The sequence below is a fragment of the Carcharhinus amblyrhynchos genome, chromosome X (assembly GCF_965287045.1).
Source record: "Carcharhinus amblyrhynchos chromosome X, sCarAmb.v2.hapA, whole genome shotgun sequence".
NCBI lineage: Eukaryota > Metazoa > Chordata > Chondrichthyes > Carcharhiniformes > Carcharhinidae > Carcharhinus > Carcharhinus amblyrhynchos.
Window position 1 is genome coordinate 9,545,723 of NC_137359.1, and position 17,698 is coordinate 9,563,420.

General features: G+C 43.7%; 1 protein-coding gene across 1 annotated transcript in view; it reads right to left on the reverse strand.

The window, feature by feature from the left end:
- cers5 (ceramide synthase 5) overlaps window positions 1–17,698 on the reverse strand; it is a 107,895-nt gene that overhangs the window by 23,942 nt on the left and 66,255 nt on the right. The window contains exons 5-7 of the mRNA XM_080218076.1: window positions 13,177–13,227; window positions 11,551–11,643; window positions 3,238–3,366 (exon numbers count right to left, since the gene is read on the reverse strand). Coding sequence (XP_080074202.1) covers window positions 3,238–3,366; window positions 11,551–11,643; window positions 13,177–13,227 — 273 coding nt within the window. The remainder of the gene's footprint in view (window positions 1–3,237; window positions 3,367–11,550; window positions 11,644–13,176; window positions 13,228–17,698) is intronic.

Sequence of the window (17,698 nt, forward strand, 5' to 3'; positions counted from 1 at the left end):
TCAATACCAGCGAGATCAAAGCAATGCTGTTTAACTCCCAGCAGCAGCTCAGTTTGGGCACCGACTCCATTACCTTCATTGGCTACTCATTCTGAACTTCGAGAGAGAGAGATCTGGGTGTCCCATTCAACTCTGAACCCCACAACCAAGATCTTCCTCACCACCCCCCCCCCTCAAAAAACACATTCCTCCCCCCCGGTGAAATTCTTCATGTTATACACAGGCAGCCTCTTGTGCATCTATCAAACTGCAACTCCAAATGTGGAGACCCAGAAAATAGGTCACATCCTAACACACACACACCATTCACCCACATTCAAACTACACTATTTCCAGCCTCAAAATTCTCAACTCATAATCCCTTAATGGTCTCGCCTCTCCCTAGCCCTGCAGTGTTGAACCAAATTGATACTTCCCCAGCTCCTGTGCGATGATCCCACTAACCTTCAGCCACTTGTCTAATGCACATTCATAGAATCCCTACACTGCAGAAGGCGGCCATTCAGCCCATCAAGTCTGCACAGACCACAATCCCACCCAGGCCCTATTCCCGTAACCCCATATATTTATCCTGCTAATCCCCCTGACACTAAGGTTCAATTCACCTCACTGGAATATCTTTGGACTGTGGGACAAAACCCACGTAGACATGGGGAGAACGTGCAAACTCCACACATACGGTGACCCTAGGCCAGAATTGAACCCAGGTCCCTGGCGCTGAGGCGTAACAGTGCTAACCACTGTGCCACCCTGTTGCCCATGCCCAAGATAAATGGAGGAGTGGGGGCAGAATCTTCAATCTGCTTGCTGTTGTAGATTTCCCACTCTGGATTCAAATTAGGCAGCAGGCCTTCATATCTGCACCAAGCCTGGCACAGCAGTGAGAGCAGGAATACCCTTCAGTAACACTTGCATTTAGCAAAACAGTCAATGACAATTTCTGGAAGAATGCCAGCCCTCACTGGTGTGTGTTATTTAACCCTTTGAGCTCAGTTACCCTCCATCATTTCATCAACGAAATGAAAAGAAGCTAAATGAAACCATTTATACTCATCCTATTTAGAGCTCACCAGGGCAGGGTTAAAAAGAATCTCAACCTCAGGGCACAGAGCTAAAAGGACCTTGAAAAGTAGCGTGACCCACTGTAAGAATGTTCAATGTCAAGCATTGGCTGGCTGCTGCTTTCTCCAGCACAGCACGGCCCACGCTAAGTCCATCAGAAAGGATTATTTCAAGCTGTAGTGTACTCTGCCTCAAAACAGGCTCTGCCAATTGATATTTGCAACCCCACAAGATCTCAGTCACATCATGACAAAAAGCCATAGAGCAAAGGCTGTTCCCACACAGCAGCTCCCACATCAGGCTTGGACAAAGAAAAGTACAGCACAGGAACAGGCTCTTCGGCTCTCCAAGCCTGCAGTGATCATGATGGCTGCCTGAGCTAAGACCGCATGCACTTACATGCACTGTATCCTTCCACTACCATTCTATTCATGGTGGTACAGTGGTTAGCACTGCTGCCTCACAGCACCAGGGGCCTGGGTTCAATTCCCGGCTTGGATCACTGTCTGTTTGGAGTTTGCACGTTCTCCCCATGTCTGCATGGGTTTCCTCCGGGCATTCTGGTTTCCTCCCACAGTCTAAAGATGTGCTGGTTAGGTGCATTGGCCGTGCTAAATTCTCCCTCAGTGTACCCAAACAGGCACCAGAGTATGGTGACTGTGGTATTTTCACAGTAACTTCATTACTGTGTGAACGTAAGCCTACTTGTGACTAATAAATTAACTTTAAACTTTTTATTCATGTATTTATCTAGACGCCCCTTAAATGCCGCTATTGTACTTGCTTCCATCGCCTCCCCCGGCAGCACTTTCCAGACATTCACCAGCTTCTGTGTAAAAAAGTTTTGCCTTGCATGTCTTCTCTAAACTTTACCCCATGCACCTTAAACCTATGACCCCTAGTACTTGACTTGTCTACCCCAGGAAACAGCATCTGACCATCCACTCTGTCCATGCCACTCAATCTTGTAAAGCTCTATCAGGTCACCCCTCAACCTCCATCGTTCCAGTGAGAACAAATCGAGTTTCTCCAACCTCTCGTCATAGCCAATACCCTCCAGACCAGACAACATCCTAGTAAACCTCTTCTGTACCCTCTCCAAAGCATCCACATCTTTCTGGTAGTGTAGCGACCAGAATTGTACACAATATTCTAAATGAGGCCTAACTGAGGTTCTGTACATCTGTAGCATGACCTGCCAATTTTTATACTCAATGCTCCGACTGATGAAGGCAAGCATGCCGTATGCCTTCTTGACTACATTATCCACCTGTGTTGCCACCCTCAGTGATCGGTGGACACGTACCCCCAAATCTCTGTCTGTCAATACTCTTACTGTCTAATTCCTATATGCATTGGACCTTCTAAAATGAATTATCTCACACTTGTCCGGATTAAACTCCATCTGCCATTTCTCTGCCCATGTCTCCAAATTGGTCTATATCTTGCTGTATCCTGTGACAATCCTCTTCACTATCCGCGCAACTCCACCAATTTTTGTGTCGTCTAATCTTGTTGGGGGGGGGAAGACAAGGGTCATAGTTATTTATACCAGCAAAGTTTTGTCGATTCTGGCACACAGTAAACAAGTTTCAAAATCAGGCCGAGGCGAATGGAAACTTTAAATCAGGTCCCACAGTGTAAGATGCTAACAGGTCAAATCCAAACTTTTCTTCAAGTTCAAGATGCTCATTTTATAAAGATTTAACACACAATCGAAATCTCTCACCTACATCCAGCAGGTTATTAATACTGGAAAAGGTGGCAGCAGAGGGGCTTTAAAAAGAGTGGGCAAAAATCAGAGGCTGCTATTCGCACACAATCGCGTGTCAAGCAGCTTAGAACCATTATCTGAATTATGAAATGCGATTTCACACTGATGGGCCTCATCTTCCTTCAATAATTTATAGCTTTACACTTTCACTTGGGGGTTTCCTTTGCAATTTTTTTGTTTTGCGCTGTGCTGACAACTGTCACAACAAATGTCAGTGCTTCCCACACCCTCCACCCCATGATTAAAAGCACTCAGATTGCCACTGTAAATTTATTAAAAACCAAACATCATTGATGCAAGGAGCCTTTATAGCCAGTGTCATTTATGTGGAGAATTACAAATACCCAGAAGGGATTATCAGACAATAACTCCCGCTGCACTCTGCAATCAAATCGTCTCACCTCTAAAAATAAATCAGATGCGTCATGAAGGCACATGACGAGTGTCCCAACTCGCACCATGTTGTTGGCATAGGAAAATGTAATTAATCCAACTGTCGCAAGGTGATGGAGAAACATAATAAGAAAGTCCTGCAAAAGGTGAAATAAAGTGAGTATCAAATTAATGAGTAACTGAACACTTTTTGTGCAGACACCATACCAGGTCTGACCTACACTCACTGATGGATTCTCTCTCTCCCTCCTGCTGTACACCTTTACTCTGGACATCAACATAACACACCGTGGAGTCACAGCAGAGGGTGGGCGAGAGGAGTATGATTCTCTATGTGCAGCATTTCAAATTTCAAACATGTCACACAAGCACAATCAAGATTCTTACTACACACCTTCTAGAGGATGGTTACTGACAGTCTAGGACCAGCTGACTAACTGGTTCTATTTGGCAGAGAGAATATAGCACACAATAAATGAGGGATTACAACCAGCTTCATTCCACAGTAGTCTGTCCCAAGGTGTATCCCAGTGAAAACCACGTGGACCATATAGGGTACAAGGGCAACTTGATTCACTCCAACAGTAGAACCCATATAGTATTGTGCACATGCAAGTATATACAATAAAAGCTGCTGACATTTACATTGTTCAGGATGAGAAAGATTAAACCAAGCAGCAGCAATGCTGAAATCTTAAATCATTATCAACTTAAAAACCAAATCTGGGGCTAAAATGTGTTACTAAAACTCCTGGCTTCCTAGCTTGAGCTAAACAACCCATCAAGATTATGGCAAGAGCCTCAACAAAAAGAAAACACAGGGAAATGTGGAAACTCAGCATTTATGTAACCGCTAGTCTCAATGGCATTATTCTGTACTGATGGATTCTAACAGCCAGCTGACGTAGACTAAGGGAAGCAAAACAATGACCATTTTCTCACTACTCCTCACTGTGAGAAGGCTTCTATGATGGGCCAAATGGCCTCTTATTGCACTGCAACAATTCTATGATTCTGCAAAAAGAATCTACAGCATGGCTAGTGTTCATTTCCAGCTTTCACGCAATTCTTTTCAACTCAGATGACAAAACACATTCCCTCAGAGTTTGCCTTTGTTTTTTTTCAAATCACAGTTCTATTCAGATGAGCAATAATGGCACCACGTGCAATTAGAACCACAAGACTGCAGGTGAGGTTTAGTCAATCTTTTGATGAAAAATGATTAAGACTCTGATTAAAAATGCTTTCATTTTTTCCAAAACAAAATATGAACTTGACTCTAGGAACTCGTGCCATTTCGCAACAGGAAACCATGATGCAGAGCTGGAGGGCTTGGAAATAGCAAGAAGAATTCTCTTGGCTTATACAAAAAGAGAGCTGGAGGTAACTTTTACAGGTCTGTATTTTTTTCCTCACCACAGTCCAATTTACACAGAGCCTCTGAATTTGTACCGTGGCTTACTGGCGCAAGAAATGTTGGCCCAAAATTTCTCCACCATCTATTTTAGCAAAGGCGTTAACCACTTAAAATAGAGGCAGAGCAGTTTAAAAGCATTATCTGAACCAGATCCCCCTGGATGTAGGGGAGAGCTAACCTACAAATTACCTTTCCCTAGGCCTTTGCAATGCTGCTTGGGAGATGGTTGAAAGAACCAGCACCTGTTTGACACCTCCCACTGATGGCAATGTTACGAACTGAACAAATGCATAACCTCCCACTCAATACACACACTAACCTCCCATCCATTGACTCTGTCTACACTTCCTGCTGCCTTGGAAAAGCAGCCAGCATAATCAAGGACCCCACGCACCTCGGACATATTTTCTTCCACCTTCTTCTGTCAAGAAAACCAACTCAAAAACAGCTTCTTCCCTGCTGCCAGACTTTTGAATATCCTATCATATGTTAAGTTGATCTTTCTCCTCACCCTATCCGTAACTGTAACACTACATCCCGCACCGTCTCCTTTCCTTCTCCCCTAGGTACTCTATGAATGATATGCTTTGTCTGTATAACGTGCAAGAAACAATACTTATCACTATATCCCAATACATGTGACAAATCAATTCAAAAACATGCTGACTGCTCCAGTCCGTACAAAAAAAGGAAAATGCCTCTCCCAGAAAATGTAGATGAAAACACAAACGTGCTGCAGTTGAAGTTCAAATAGCCATTGTCAATCTTGCAGTGATTGGTTTCAGCTTCCGGACAGCTAAATACGATAAGAAATCTAAGCCTTTCACAGTCAAGAGAGGCCCTTATATCATGATAAGATGAAAAGAGGAAGGTAACGAAGCTAAATATAAAATAAATCAGGAACACCATGAATGGGAAGAATGCGCGACAAAACTCTGAGCACACTGCAGAAACCCTGACTCCTAAACCAGCTGTCAGGCACAGCACGGTTAGTGCAGGCAGCCATGGTTGCCAGCAGTGAATGGACAGAAATGGAAAAAAATGCCAGCCATAAAGAAAACAAAAGGAAGCAGTTCAGTCAACTGCAGATGAAAGAATCAGTCAGCATGAAATGGCAACAGCGTGCACAAATGGTGAGGTACAATAGGTACAAGACAGAAATAGCAGGGATCTGAATGTGACCAGCCACAAGGTATCTGCGACAAAAGGGGATTTTTTTTCTGTCTGCATTTTAAGTGCAGCTTATTAATCAGAAGGTGGAAATAGTAAGAGTTTGTCAGCCATTTAAAACAATATTCAACATGTACGTTTTTGCACCCCCACCCAATATGTCCCATCCGATCTGCACTATTAGTGAGGACTTTCTTTTAAGATTATACAAGACTAGTTCATCTCAGAAGCTCCTTTTTCTCAATAAAGGCAGTGAGACATCCTCTCTAGAATCACCTACAGAGTGCCTCGCTGGACTCTTCTACATTAGAACATCTTTTTCTTATCTACTACAATTTTTCTTAAATGAAGCCTTATTTTCCCAGTCAGAAGGGTGGTTAACCTGGTCTTCAAATATTCACCAATGTTTCTCTTCATCTTTTCTCCATCCTAGCTTTAGAGCAAGAGGTGAGCAAAGACAGGTTCGGTGGGCGAAAAAATATAAGTTTCTCTGTCTTGTTGGAGCACCCACCCAACACCCCTTCACAGCACAGCTTAGTAGGGAGCAAAACTGCTGTATTGCCATGTTCCAGATTCCAACCTCCCCCACCTCACCCCATTTCAAGGATACCCAGATTGCAGCAACTCACACTGTTAATGCAATATAAGCTACCAGACTTCACAAGCAATCACTGGGAGAACATTGTCTCACCTCACACTTCATCCCGTATAGTACATTGGGTCACACTTGTAACTGCAAACGACACATTGTCTGTGGGGAGGAAGGCAGGAACCAGACACATTCAAGAATTGGAGGTGGAAAAAGAGGGAAGAGGGAAGAGTTGAAGAGGAGACTGGGATTAAAAGGAATAAAGAGGCACTCCCTGTGCTGGCTGCCAGGTTTCAGACTCTAAAGGGGTAGCTTTCATTACTAGAGAACCAATAGCGAACTTGGGAATAGCCTTGGGAAATTCAAGGAGTGAGAAATTATTTTAAAAAGGACAGAAATAAAATACTTAAAAAGGATCAGTTTTTAGATGCATGTCACATGCAGCCGAGCTCTATGGTTTTACACGTTAAATTCATCTGCTTTGGAAACAAAATTCACACTGCACCAAAATTAGAAATATTAACTGATTATGACACTTCCAATCGAGAGGATTTTGACTCGAGCCAAGTTTGGATACATCAGCTTAATTTGACAGCAACCAGCACTAATTAGATGTTAAACGACACCCAGGTACTTTTCAAAGAGCACAACCAGCTTGAAGCTAAGAACAGCAGAAGGTTACACACTTGATGATTTCGGAGCAGAGATCACTTGGCTTGCATATGGTCTTCAATCTTGAGCCAAGATAATTAATTTAATCAAATATTAAATTCATATGACCTGCAGCTGACTGGTCACAAGACTATTCCAAACCAAAAGCTGCTAGTTTTTTTTCCCCATTTAACCACTTCCATTATTGGTTTAGACACAAATGCAAATTACCCATTTCAAATCAATACCCTTTTGTGGTTTCATTTGCTCTGTACCTTGTTTCCATATTACCTGCCAAAAAGGTCCATCTCAAAATCAATGAGGTACACCATGAACCAAAACAACCACAGAACTGAACCTTAAATCACTCCAGTACCTACCACCTGCAACCACTGAAAATTTGTCTTAAGATCTACAGTGGTTCTCCCTTTTTAAAAATGTCACTTCCCTCAAGATTGTAATCCTTGCTCTAATTCTATAGACCTTAATCTTCTATAATAATCTCCCCACATGAAACCTTGTCTTCCTAAAAAGCTCTTGGGCACGGCATTTATAGCATTTTGCTTCATGTTTGTTACATCCACAAAAAGGTTCATCAAGCACAGATATCTCCAAATTCAGTGCAGGCTAGGGGTCAAAAACCAAAGAATAGTACAGTACAGCACAGCACAGCACAGGAAAAGGCCCTTCGGCCCTCCAAGCCTGCGCTGATCACATTGTCCTATCTAGGCCAACTGCTTGTACCCCTCCATTCCTCGTTTATTCACGTGTCTATCCAGATAAGTCTTAAATGCCGTTAATGTGTCTGCCTCAGCCACCTCCACCCTCTGTGTAAAAAAAAAACACCCCCCACACATCTCCACTGAATCTTTCCCCCTTACCTTGAACTTGTGCCCCCTTGTATTTGTCATTTCCACCCTGGGAAAAAGCTTTCAACTGTTCACCCTATCCATATCCCTCATAATTTTATAAACTTCTATCAGGTTGCTCCTCAGCCTCTGACTTTCCAGGAAGAACAATCCCAGTTTATTTAATTTCTCCTCATAGCTAATACCCTCCATACCAGGTAACATCCTGGTAAACCTTTTCTGTACTCCCTCCAAAGCCTCCACGTCCTTCTGGTAGTGTGGTGACCAGAATTGGACACAGTATTCCAAATGTGGCCTAACCAACGTTTTATACAACTGTAACACACACTGCCAACTTTTATACTCGATGCCCTGTCCAATGAAGGCAAGCGTGCTGTATGCTTTCTTCATCGCTTGTGCTGCCGCTTTTAAGGATCTGTGAACCTGTATGCTCAGATCTGTGTGTCTATGCTCCTGATGGTTCTGCCATTTATTTTATAGCTCCCACCTGAATCGGATTTACCAAAATGTATCACCTCGCGTTTGTCCTAATCAAACCTGAGGCCTTCCCGGCAAACGCGACTTACCAAGTCACTGGTTAAACTGGAGTCACCAGGGAATTTCATCTAACATTTTTAATCAGGAAAAGGGCTTTCAATGTTTAACATCCACAGGAGTACATATATTGAGGAATGAAGTTACAGTCGAGTTACAACACTCCAAGCCATCCTCTTCCTAGAATTTATTTACTGAACATTGTATTCAAAAACAACACTAATTTCCTCAAGTAAGCCTCATAGCTGACGACATAACTCAAAAGAGTGTGCCACTGCTGATTTTAACCTAAACTGCATCGCTGCTTGTTGCATTTTGCAGAAAAAAGAACATTTTAATTCAGGGCCAGACAATAAAGTGAGAAAAATACATTTGCTTGGAATTTAAGCTGTCAAATCAGAGTTTGCGCACACATTTGTTAAGGGTCCACCACTTTAACTACATTTTGTTTTTGTTCTGAAGTTTCCAGAGATTCTGTTTGTTTTGACGCAGCATCCCCTTTAAGGAACTGAATTTTTAATCCACGTCACAAGTTCATTGCTTTAGTTTATTTGGTTAACCAAAAGAAGCACATTTGCCAAGAGCGCATACCATCTACGGCTCACACTCAAAACAGCAAAAATTGTAGGAAAAAAAACCCCCACGACGATATTTCCATGCTTTAACTAGGAAGCAATCCTTTCAAATCTAGAGCAGAGTAGGGTGCTTTGACACAGCATAGCTTGCTGTGCACAGGAGTTTGGATTAGGGATGGGATATTTATTAGCTTGTTAAAAGCACAGTTGTATTGCAGAGCAGACAGTTCAAGAGAGAACAAAATAGTGGTAAGCAGCACTCAGGAAGTGTAGCTGAAAGCACAAGCTGTCAATTCCCTCCAAAAAAAAACTATTCCTCCCATAGAAAGCCTCAGGAAGTGACAATCCACAGCTCAATGCTAAAGATGCACAAGTGTAACTAGCAGTATCCCACCCAGCCTAGTCAAACTAGCCTGCTACATTCAGGGTTTGGAGACAAAAGCCCAAATCAAATTTAATCTGTTATAGCGATAGAGAAGCCACCTCAATCTGGCTATGTTACAGCAGCGGTTATTGTTATTGTTGAACTAATAACCCAGCCACCTGGAATAATAATCCAGATGACATGAATTCAAATCTCATCATGGCAGTTAACAGAATTAGTTAATTTAGTAGATTTTATTTTAAAACGTAGCCACAAAGCTATCAGACTGTAATAAAAAGGAAACCTGCCTGATCTGGCCTATGTGTGATTCCAGTCCCACACCAAAGCGACTGGCTCTTAATGCCTTCTGAAGCAGTCTATCATCCCAAAGAAACAATAATAAAAAAAAAAGTATGGTTTAAAATTCTTTCTAGTACCACAGCAATCCTAAAGAAGTCATACACAGCCATTAAAACTTGTATTTTATGAAACACCTTTGGATGTTTTATGACACAAGAATGTTATATGCAAAATTTGCTACATGGAGGTGAAATCAGGACATACGGTTGCAAGCTGGATCAAACAGATTGTTTTTAAGCAGCATCTTGAAAGGGGGTTGGTAGCAGAGAGGTTGAGGTAGGGACTCCAGAGCTCGCGGCCCAGGCAGCTGAAGGCACAGCCACCAATGGTAGAACAATTAGAATCAGGGATGTTCGAGACCAGATATCTTCAGAGGATTGTGAGGCAGGAGGAGATTACAGAGATAGGAAGGGGCTGAGGCCATGGTGGGATTTCAAAACATAGCATCCCTACAGAGCAGAAAGAGGCCATTCAGCCCATCAAGTCTGCACCAACAACAATCCCACCCAGGCCTCATCCCATAACCCCACATATTTACCCTGATGCTAAGAGTCAATTTATTAGCACAGCCAATCAACCTAACCTGCACATCCTTGGACTGTGGGAGGAAACCGCAGCACCCGAAGGAAACTCATGGAGACACAGGGAGAACGTGCAAACTCCGCACAGACAGTGACCCGAGGCTGGATTTGAACCCAGGTCTCTGGCGCTGTGAGACAGCAGCGCTAACCACTGTGCTTTCGTACCACCACAAGGGTGAAAATTTTAAACCTGAAGCATTGCTTTAACCAGAAACAACTGTAGGTCAGCAAGCATAGGGATGTGATGGATGGAACAGGAGTCAGTGCAACTAAGGACACAGAGTTTTGGATGATCTTAAGTTTAGAGTAGACTGTGGGAGGCCATTCAGGAGTGTACTGGAACAGTCAGGTCTAGAGGAAAGGTTTCAGCAGGTGGAAGATAGAACATAAGCTGAAGCAGGGCAGGACACTTATGGAAGTGGAAATATAAGTTCTTAGTGATGGTGCCAATATGTGACAAAATTCAACACACAAGTTGCGAGCAATCTGTTTCAGCCACAGACAGTTTACAGAGAGCAGGACAAAGTCAGTAGATAGGGAATGGATCTTGTAGCAGGAACTAAAGACAATGGGCTCAGTCTTCCCAACATTTAATCAATGGGGTTATGAGCAAGTAATGTGGGATGCTCCGCTGAAATAGCTGGGCACAAATGCAGAAAAATAATCAATTCCGTAAAAAATATATTGAAACATAGAAGTTCTAGAAAAGGGATATTAGTATTAAGGAACAGAAAAATATATGAACAGTATTTAAATAGTTAACTATAGCACATATAAAAGTACAAGGTACCTTAAAGGTGCCTTCTATTTCCAACAATCAGGCTTTGAGAATCATAGAAGAGTACAAGACAGAGGGGCCACTCAGCCCATCAACTCTGTACCAGCCCTTTCAAAAGAAAATGTGCATGCCCGTGCTTAGTTTAGAAGTAGTTTTATGGTGGGGATTCATCGCAAAACTGTGCATATCAGGCTCACTGTGCGACTTCTTGATCTGTTTTGCAACCATTTTACATAGGGTTATTCTTAAACGAATATAGCACTCTCAGGTTTGTTTCAGCATGCCTAACTTGGCTTTCCAACTCTGGTTCTGTTAACATGCAGTTTAAACTTTTTTTTTAAATAAACTATAAATGGGAACAGGATCTGCAACCTGGCCAATCTGGAAAATACACCACCAATGGTTGGAACTCAATAGCATGGCAGCTGCTTACCTTTCTTTTAATATCTGTAAACTGAGAAAACATCAATGACCAATAGAACGATAACTCCATTATGTAATAATAATACATGTCAAACATCAGTTTCTGCAAGGAAGAACATAAAAACCTAGTTAATTATCAATGTATAATTAGCAAATAAGAAAACAAGCAGTAGAAACGATACGGTGGCACAGCGGTGAGCACTGTTGCCTCAGCACCAGGGACCCAGGTTCAATTCTGGCCTCAGGTGACTGGTGTGGGTTTCTTCCCACAGTCCAAAAATGTGTAGATTAGGTGGATTGGTCATACTCAACTGCTCTTTAGTAAGTGCCAAAACGTGTAGGTTGAGGGGGGTGGTTTTGGAAATTAGCCATGGTAAATGTGCGGGATTATGGGAGTAGGGTGGAGGGGAGGGCCTGGGTAAGATGCTCTTTTGGCAAATTGGCACAGACTCGATGGGCTGAATGACCTCCTTCTGCACTGTAGGGATTCTATGAGACAACTGATTATAAATTATTATAAAATAACGAGGGGCACAGATCAGCTAGATAGTCAATATCTTTTCCCAAAGATAGGGGAGTCTAAAACTAGAGGGCATAGGTTTAAGGTGAGAGGGGAGAGATACAAAAAAAAAAGTCCAGAGGAGCAATTTTTTCACAGAGGGTGGTGAGTGTCTGGAACAAGCTGCCAGAGGTAGTAGTAGAGGCAGGTACAATTTTGTCTTTTAAAAAGCATTTAGGGAGTTACATGGGTACGAAGGGTATAGAAGGATATGGGTGAAATGCAGGTAATTGGGATTAGTTTAGGAGGTTTTTAAAAAAAAAAAAGGGCGGCATGGACAAGTTGGGCCAAATGGCCTGTTTCCATGCTGTAAACCTCTGTGACTCTATAACTGAATGAATCTTGCAGAGGCTTCCCCACCTCTTCAAAAATACATATTTTCAATCTATTCTGTTCTACCTAGAAACAAACAGAATGTAATTGTAGATTTACTTTAATGGTAGCACATAATTTAATGGGAGCACAGCGGTTAGCACCTCTGCTCCACAGCGCCAGGGTCCCAGGTTCAATTCTGGCCTCGGGTCACTGCCTGTGTGGAGTTTGAATATTCTCCCCACGTCTGCGTGGGTTTCCTTCGGGTGTTCTGCTTTCCTCCCGCAGTCCAAAAACATTCAAGGTTATGTGGATTGGCCATGCTAAATTAACCCTCGTGACAGGGGGATTAGTGGGGTAAATGTGGGGTTGCAGGAACAGGCCCTGGGTGAGACTGCGGTCGATACAGACTCGGTGGGCTGAATGGCCTCTTTCTGCATGGTGGGGATTCTATGTAATTACAGAGCGACTTTATTAGATGAAATAGTACAACAATTGGGGAATACATTTCCCAATTTGCCCAACATACACCTGCTTAGAAATTGAGTCCTTTGAAATAATCACCTGCTCAAAGCACGAATGAAGTGCTCCTTTCATAACGGGTGAAACTAGACACGTAAAAAAGGAAACATTACAAACACATTTCCTGAAAATTACAGGGAGTTCCAACAAAAAGCAAGTCAGGCTCTACTGCTCAAAACATAGAATGTGTTTACCTCCAAAATAAAAACCAGCAAATACAAATCAGCATTGTTCAGCTCTCACCTGATACGGGTAGTTATACCAGCAGCGTCGTGTGTCCCAGAACCAGGGAGCCTAGAAGAAAGCAGAAGCAGAGTTACAGACAGCAGTGATCCCAACACCAGATTGGTGTTTCGTAGAAAACATTTCAAAATGCTTCTTTTCCCCCCCCCAACCATCCAACCACCTCCCGCAACATTCTTTATCCTCAAAAAGATAGCAACTCACAGGTTAGGGTCCTGTTCCACAGCCACTGAAGACTCTCAGCACCTTAACCACCAGTCATTCCTTTTGCCAATAGTCTGAGCAGCAGGCATCGCAACCTAGGATAATTCATCATTGGATGGTCTATTTACAGCTGTCCAATGATCAGGAGTATGGACCTTGGCCCATTTTCCTCCTAACTCTTCGAGGCACTGTTAGACTCCCCTTGACAGCCATTAGCTCAGCACATGCCATTAGCTGAATTGGGCCCTCCTCCTTTCTTTGTATTATATACTCTTGTGCCACATGGTGGGTTCATCCTCTGAACCAGAGCAGTGAGATTTACACACTTGTCTTAGGATCAAAATCTCAAACAAAGGGGTAAACTCAGTGGGTTAGCACTGCCGTCTCACAGCACCAGGGACCCGGGTTTGATTCCTAGCTTGGGTTACTGTCTGTGTGGAGTTTGCACATTTCCCCCAGGTGCTCCGGTTCCTCCCACAGTCTGAAAGACGTGCTGGTTAGGTGCAGCGGCCATGCTAAATCCTCCCTTGGTGTATCCGAACAGGTGCCGGAGTTGGGCAGGGACGGAGGGGCGGATTTCACAGTCACTTCATTGCAGTGTTGATGTAAGCCTACTTGTGACACTAAAATAACTATTGTGCTTAGAAACAAAGAACAATGCTCATCAACTTTCAGATTTGTGTACACCCAGCTCATTGCAGAGCTAAGAGCAAATCACAAGCTCTAGAAACCACAGCCAGTGTTGGTTTCACATATCTACAGAAAGATTAAGACGACAATAAACACAAGCAGCCTCTGTGCTCCATTGAAAAAAAACCCAAATTGAACTTACACAAGTTCAGAGTCATGAGTTCAAGTTGTTTTTCCTTGACTGAGGGACACTCCACTGCAATACCAAGGGAGTGTCGCACTGTTATAAGTGCTGTCTTTGGGATGAAATGTAAAAATAAGGCCTTGTCTGCCCCCTTGGGCACTGTTCAGAAGGGGGCAGGGAAGTCTGGCCAATATTTTATCACCAATATCAAAGATTATCTGCTCATTTATCTCACTGCTATTTGTGGGAGCTTGTGGTGTGAAACTAGACTGCCACATTTCTCTACAATCATGAGCACATTTCAGAAGTACTTTTGTACTTCAGAAGGCTGTTTGTGGGTATCAGACACATACAACCTCATTTCTTGAGGACAGCAAACAAATGACTTTGCAGCAAGTGGTTAGGCTCAGACTGGTATTCGGGGTGGGGAAGAGCAGGGAGGAGTGAGAAGAGCAGAACAGTTGTAGAACTTGCAAAGTCAGACTAGTTCCTGGTGGTTCAGCTGGGGCTTAGAGAGGTCCACCTTCACCAGAACAAACTCTTGGCAACACTTTAGCATCATTTCGATCAAAAATAGCAGCCCCGTTAGCAAGTGAATACCAGAAACCTACTACAGCAACTTAGCACACACATTATCAGATAAAGTTTGACACTGAACCACACGAGGAAATATTCAGTCAGTTACAAATGTTTGAGAAGTCTAAAAAGGAGGAAAACATGACAGTGAGGTGGAGAGCTTCAGAGAGGGAATTCCAGCACGGCCACCAATGGCCCAACAATTAAAATCAGGACAGCACAAGAATTTAGAGTACAGATATCATGGGAGAGTCGAGGTTGGGGATAGGGAAGAGGGAGGGAGGAGAGAGGGGCAAGGCCATGGAGAGATCAGAGAACAGGCAGGAATTTTTTAAAAATATATATCCATTCATGGGACAGGGGCATTGCTGCTGGCCAGCATTTATTGCCCATCCCTCGTTGCCCTTGAGAAGATGGTGGTGAGCTGCCTTCTTGAATTGTTGCAGTTCATGTGCTGCGGGTTGACCCACAATACTGACAGGGAGGAAATTCCAGGATTTTGACCCAGCAACTGTGAAGGAACGGCCAATATATTTCCAAGTTAATTCAAAGATAAGTATTTTAAAATCAGGACACTGAGCAAAGGAGTAATAGGGGAGCAGGGCTTGCTGCGAATTAACACCTAGGAAGAGTTGTGGATGACCGAGCTTACAGAAGGTAAAATGTGGCAGGCTAGCCAGAATATTGCAGAGATAGGTCAAAGTTACCCTTGCATTTTAGGAGTGTAGCTGACAGCAGGCTATGAGGTCTCCCTGACTCACCTCAACATCACTGTATCTGCCAACGTATGCCAAAACAGAAGGTATTGCAGAGCCACACAAAGGCACCAAGCTTGTCACAAGGGCAGGGTTTCATGTTTCTATAGAACTTTCCACATTTCTATAGAAATCACAGACCCACACCCAATGGAAACGATTAAAAAGGCAGCTGGCAAATCAGCTGCTGTCCCAAAACAGCAATTAATTCAGTCAATACCAATGTGCCTAACTGCCACAGGAAGCAGCATAGTGGCTGAACGCTCTGCATGTGTAACACCCACAAGAACAGCGGATCCTTTGGAAATCCGAGCAAGTAATTGTACCACAGGTCGGTGCGCAGCAGGCTCCACGGGGGAAAGGAGCAGGAAGCAACAGCATGTGATAAACCCAAAGTGAAGGAAGGGATTCAAGATAAATTCCCATTTCCTGAACCCCCGGGAGTGAGGTGGCAAACCAATTGGAACGATAATGGTCACTGAACTACACCAGGCAGATGGGAAATCGGGAGCAGGTTGCCTGCATGCCTGCCTTTCCAGTGATTTCCAATCTACAGATCCTAGCACTGCTGCCTCACAGCGTCAGGGACCCAGATTCAATTCCCACCTCGGGTCACTGTCTGTGTGGAGTTTGCACATTCTCCCTGTGTCTGCGTGTGTTTCCTCCGGGTGCTCCAATTTCCCGCCACAGTCCAAAGATGTGTAGGTTAGGTGAATTGGCCATGATAAATTGCCTCTTAGCATCAGGGGGACTAGCAGGGTAAATATGAGGGGTTATGAAGATAGGTGGGTTTGCTGTTGGTGCAGGCTTGATGGGCTGAATGGCCTCCTGCTGCACTGTAGGGATTCTAAGTGGCCATTTGGCCCATCAAGTCCATGTCAGCATTTGATAGAGCAATCTGATCAGTCCCATTCCCTGGGCCTCTCTCATTTCCTGCAAGTGCCAGCCAAGGCCCTTTTGAGGAATCATCCATTGTCTTTGCTTCCGCTATCCCCATAAACACAGACCCGCTGAGGGATAAGGAGCTGGAATTCTTTCTTGCAGTTTTCCTGCATCCTTGTCCAAAATCCTAAAATGTATCCCCTAGTCTTTGGACCATCTGTTAATGGGAACTATTTTTCCAATCTCACCCCAGCTTCTCCGACCTACCCCTGCAGCCAAAAATCCCTCATGCCTAGAACCATTCTGGTGAACCCCCTCTGCCCTTATTCAAATCTGAGCAGAGCAGCAGACAGGACACTAGAATTGGCCTCTGGGTTATTTGGGCTGGCAGAACAGGGTGACGAAGCCCAAGTGCGAGAGCATTGCGTTCAATTCTCTCCCTTCTTCTGCTCTTCCACTTCGATGGATGGCACAGTGGTTAGCACTGCTGCCTCTCAGCGCCAGGGACTTGAGTTCAGTTCCAGCCCTCGGGTCATTGTGTAAAATCTGCACATACTCCCTCTGTCTGTGTGGGTTTCCTCTGGGTGCTCCGGTTTCCTCCCACAGTCCAAGGATGTGCGGGTTAGGTGGATCAGCCATGCTAAATTAATCGTAGTGTCGAGAGTTTAAAAGGATAAATATGTGGGGTTAAGGGAATAGGGGCTGGGTGGGATTGTGGTCGGTGCAGACTCAATGGACTGAATGGCCTTCTTCTGTACTGTAGAGATTCTACAGTCAATCACGGTTTAGCTTACTTGCTAAAAATGGTAGCAAGTGTCTGCATAACTGTACTACGTATTCCAGCAAGGGGAAAAGCAGCTGTAGAGGAGCAAGGAGGGAGTGAAGAGAACAAAAATGCACGCATTAGAGATTCAAATACGTCTTGCTCCTGTGCTTCAAAAGACAGCACAGAAAAGCAGTGTTGAATTTTTACACTCCACTCTTAGTGTGCAAAGAATTTCAACTCGTGGCAGTTCCACATTCAGGTCTTGCAGTACATGCCTACCCCAGTCAGTCAGTCAGTGCAGAATTAAAATTAGTCAAAGATTTCCAGTATAATTTGCATAGCCAATTCTGACTCACTGCAAAAGATGATTTACTGATGAAAAATATCTTGTATGTTCACGCACAAGCTTTTTTTTTATTGAAACAAAGGTGGTAAAATAATAGAGGGTAGGGCGTGGGATAAAACCTGTCATTTTATCACGCAGACCTGGAAAGATCTTGGGCACAATCTCTGGTCAATGCAAGT